The sequence below is a fragment of the Salvelinus fontinalis genome, unplaced genomic scaffold, assembly GCF_029448725.1.
Source record: "Salvelinus fontinalis isolate EN_2023a unplaced genomic scaffold, ASM2944872v1 scaffold_1510, whole genome shotgun sequence".
Classification (NCBI taxonomy): domain Eukaryota; kingdom Metazoa; phylum Chordata; class Actinopteri; order Salmoniformes; family Salmonidae; genus Salvelinus; species Salvelinus fontinalis.
The window spans coordinates 28,588-32,479 of NW_026601719.1; the positions used below are offsets into that span (position 1 = coordinate 28,588).

The window sequence follows — 3,892 nt, forward strand, 5'->3', positions numbered from 1 at the left end:
CGTGACAACTCAACGTCTATGCACATCTCCCCAATAGCCTACAGACAACTTTCCTGAGTGCAATGTCATTAATGTGACAGATATGTACAGTATAATAAGCATAGTGAAGAAGGAAAAGATCTCATCTCTGACGCACAGCAGAGACGTCGCTGCTGATATTTTCCCTGGAGCAAGAGTCCCTCAAGAATTTAAAAACAGTCATTGCGTTTCAATGGCGTCTGAACTTTCTTTCAACAACGAATGTACTCCCCAAACGCTTGTTGCATCGTGAACTATCCTCCCAGTCCCTTGGGAGTTCAGCGGATGGATGATGTGCCGCTGCCATTTACTTGGATGAGAAGTTGGACGAACGCTCCTCCAGCTCACGATACGCAATGGTGGAGAACTACAGTGTGGTGATGTGTCGTTCACGAACGAACGGCTCTTATTGAACGGATCTTTTTGTTGAACCTCGGGAACCGAATTGCATCGGTGAAAGAGCCATTCATGTATCTCTCTGATTTGCATACTGCCACTACTGCTTGTTGAGCTCAGAACAACGTTTTTCTGCAGATAAATTACAACTTCATTATCTAAAGGGGGTAAATCCTCACTGCAGAAACAATAAATAGTGGGGAGAAGGGGTCAATCTGATCCACGAGGATTTATTTCATGCTTAAAAACGAGTTCTTTTTTTAAAGCGCATTTCACGATCTGACTTAATGGAAGCCTACCTTTTGGCTTTTACATTGAATATTTGCATTTTTTTCATTGTTCTAGATTGATTCTAAGCATTTAGAAGGAAGATCCGTTTATGAGCCAAATGAACCCGCTCTTTTACTTGAACGGAGCCAAATGTGCCGTCTCACCGAAAAGACTCAGAAATCCCATCACTACTACAGCGGAGAGATTAGATCCAAAGAGAGCACCACAATCAACAGACACACTCAACAGGCAGGCGGTTAGGGCGTTGGGATTTGACTGTCACAGGGACAAACTAATAAGAGGTTATAATTCATTGGAATAGGCGGTTCTTGAGGTAAAGGTTGTCAATTGAAAACGGATCAACTGGATTCTTGTACCCAGGGGAACAGGTGTAGTCCAGCAGTTGGTGATGATGACATACTGAACAGTTCGACCTGGACAGGTGCACGAGAGTTGTGATTGTATGTTTGTTTGTACAGTTATGGCTGTCCTGTTATTATTTTGTGTCTTGATCAATTATGAGTAGCTAAACCATATCGACGTTTGGACACTGATGCGCAGGAGAACCCCTAGCTGTCAATCAAGCAGGCGCGGTGAACGGATTATGACACTCAACGTTCCAAATGACGCAACAATACAGTTCCAGAACAGAGAAAGTTAATGCCGAAGATGTTATTCGGTTCCACACTAAAACTGCGCTTTGACAAGTGTGATTTGAGGTGAGTCAAATATTTACAAAAGTTTACAATACATTGACCATCCGCTAGCCTACTTAACCTATAATTCTGTCATGGTAAGATAACACATGTGAAGGTGAACGTTCATGTATTTGAAATATTTTTTAGCCTTATAAAATAAAAATTATTAATTATGGATTCGTTGTTTTCTGTTGCAATCAATCACTCCATCTGTATTTACTCTTCTGTCAGTTTGTCTTGCTGACTTATCTGTCTGTCTGTCAGACTATCTGTCTGTCTGTGTACTGTCTAGCCAGCATATGCCAGAAAGGTTCTTTCACATAGGCTCATTATCACAAAGTCTCATAGAAGGAGTGCTGATCAATATTCAGTTTTGTCTTTTAAATCAAACTGAATACGTTTTGATTGACAGGAGGGGACCTGATCCAAGATCAGCACTCCTACCCCGAAACACTTTGTAAACACAATCCAGGTGTACTGTGATTATGAAGTTGTGATGAGGTATTATTATATTAGTCGTGCTGATGCATGATGGGTTGTAGGCTAGAGCTTGAGTACTGTAGTCTGAAGGCTGTTTCTGAATTCACTGACCTGGTGAGTAAATGTTGTGTACAATGGCACCATCTAGTGACAAAAACATAGAAACACACATTGTTGCTGAAGGAAGGCATCTCTTTATTTTCCAGAAATAAAACTTGTAGACCTTTCCTGCAGTCTCTGAGGAGATGGACACCTCTTCTTCTTCTGGACAATCTCCGTCTCCTACTGGGACTGTCTTCTTACCCCCTCCTATCATGTGGAACAGTCTGTAAGTCATTCATCACATAACCTAGCTCTGATCCAGGGCATCATGTGCGGCTTGCTGAAGGAAGGCTCAGTGTCTGCAAGCTGTACTTAACGCCCTGGACCAGAGCTACACATTACCCACCTCTGGCCATCGTGGACAGTCAACTCATCACATTCACGTACTGTAAGTCACAGTTGAGTGAGTTGTGTGATTAAAGGCAGTTTAATTGATCAGAAGTTTAATTATTATTGTAATATTGTAGTAATTTGTCTGAGTTCACTTCATAAATAATGTGTTGACATTCCTTTGCACCCAGATACAAGCAGGCAGAGATGGAGGTTCAGTTCCTGAGGGAAGAGAAGAAGACCTGTACAGAGAAGGAAGCCCACATGCTTGAGTTGAGGGGGAAGGATCGAACGATCCGAAATCAGAAGAAGGAGATGGACAGACTTCAAGTGTGCCTCTGGGAAGAGGAAAAGAAGAAGAGGAATGGTGAAACGGAGGAGGACGCGATGATTGAACAACTACAGTCTGAGACAGACCATCTCAGAGCCCTTTTGAAAGATGAAAGGAGGAGAAGAAGAGTAGAAAGGGGTATTATGAAAGAGTGGAAGGCTGAGATCCTGAGACTGAGGGAGGCAGAGAGCCACAGGGAGGCAGGAAGCCAGAGGGAGGCAGAGAGCCAGAGGGAGGCAGAGAGACAGAGGGAAGCAGAGAGAAAGAGGGAAGCAGAGAGACAGAGGGAGGCAGAGAGAGCCACAGAATGGGAGAACCAGAGACAAATGCAGGAAGTCAACAGACTCAAACAACTGCTGGAGCTGCTGATGGTGGACCTACAACTGGCCCATGTAAGACATGTCATTGTTATTATTAAAAGGCAGTGTATGTTCACCCGGCTGAAAATGAATGGCGGCAGACAGCTGTATGCTAACCCAATGTTAACTTTTATGCCTTTCCTAAACGTTAACCCTTACCTTAACCTCACTGAAACTATACCTAACCTTTACCATAACCCAACCCTAGGTCCTAAACCTAACCTTCATTTATCTCAACCCCTACGCCTTTCTTCTGCCGGTTGAATATCCACTTCCTTATTAACGTCATTACTGTTGTTGTTGATAACTGTATCTGTGCAGGTTGTAAATAATTGCATTAGTGAAACATCATTTGTAGGAGTAATTTCTACAAGCATAAACATCAGAGGCAACATAAAATTGCAATGGGAATTTCTCAACCCCCTAACTGAATGGGCAAGCTAGTTGTGTGTTTGTATTTGTACACATTTTGGACATAATTGATTCCATAAAATGTCTCATAATTTTTCAAACCATGTCAATACATTAATTGACAATGAATTGTCCAGATGAATTGATCAAAATGACCCTGCTATTGATGTTGTTCAGTGTTTGATTCAATTACCTAGGTCTAAGTTTTATTTGTATGTATCATTCTCTGCAAATGCTTTGAAAGTATGTCTTGGTCATAGATTATCACTAATTTAACCTTTTAAATTTAAGCAAGAGATAGAGAGATTGAGGCTATGGCAGAAAGTCATGGAGGATCAGCGACCAAGACTGGCCTGGAACAACAAACCTATTGAGACAGAAAGAGAGAGGGACAAGGAGAAAGAAAGGGAGATGGAAAGGGAGAGAAAAGCAGAATTGGAAAGACAAGAAATGAAGAAGAAAGTGAAACAGGCAGAAGAAACGATAAAAGTGTTAGA

The 3,892-nt window shown here is 41.9% G+C and overlaps 1 protein-coding gene across 2 annotated transcripts; it reads left to right on the forward strand.

Moving 5' to 3' along the window:
• The first annotated feature begins 813 nt into the window (after positions 1-813).
• LOC129849504 (capping protein-inhibiting regulator of actin dynamics-like) lies at positions 814-3,580 on the forward strand. Of its 2 annotated transcripts, XM_055916334.1 has the most exons (3): positions 814-1,403; positions 2,069-2,190; positions 2,486-3,580. In XM_055916334.1, the coding sequence occupies exons 2-3, from the start codon at positions 2,108-2,110 to the stop codon at positions 3,246-3,248; spliced, it is 846 nt and encodes a 281-aa protein (XP_055772309.1). In that variant the 5' UTR covers positions 814-1,403; positions 2,069-2,107; the 3' UTR covers positions 3,249-3,580. The 2 variants fall into 2 exon arrangements, with proteins under 2 accessions (XP_055772309.1, XP_055772310.1); XM_055916335.1 differs by lacking the exon at positions 814-1,403 and having other exon boundaries at positions 1,868-2,190.
• The last annotated feature ends 312 nt before the right edge of the window (positions 3,581-3,892 follow it).

What these genes read in the sequence shown, in the direction of transcription:
- LOC129849504 (XM_055916334.1), top strand. Translation starts at nt 2,108, where the DNA reads ATGGACACCTCTTCTTCTTCTGGACAATCTCCGTCTCCTACTGGGACT. An exon ending in CCTATCATGTGGAACAGTCT is followed by an intron (nt 2,191 to 2,485) that starts GTAAGTCATTCA and finishes CTTTGCACCCAG; the next exon opens with ATACAAGCAGGCAGAGATGG.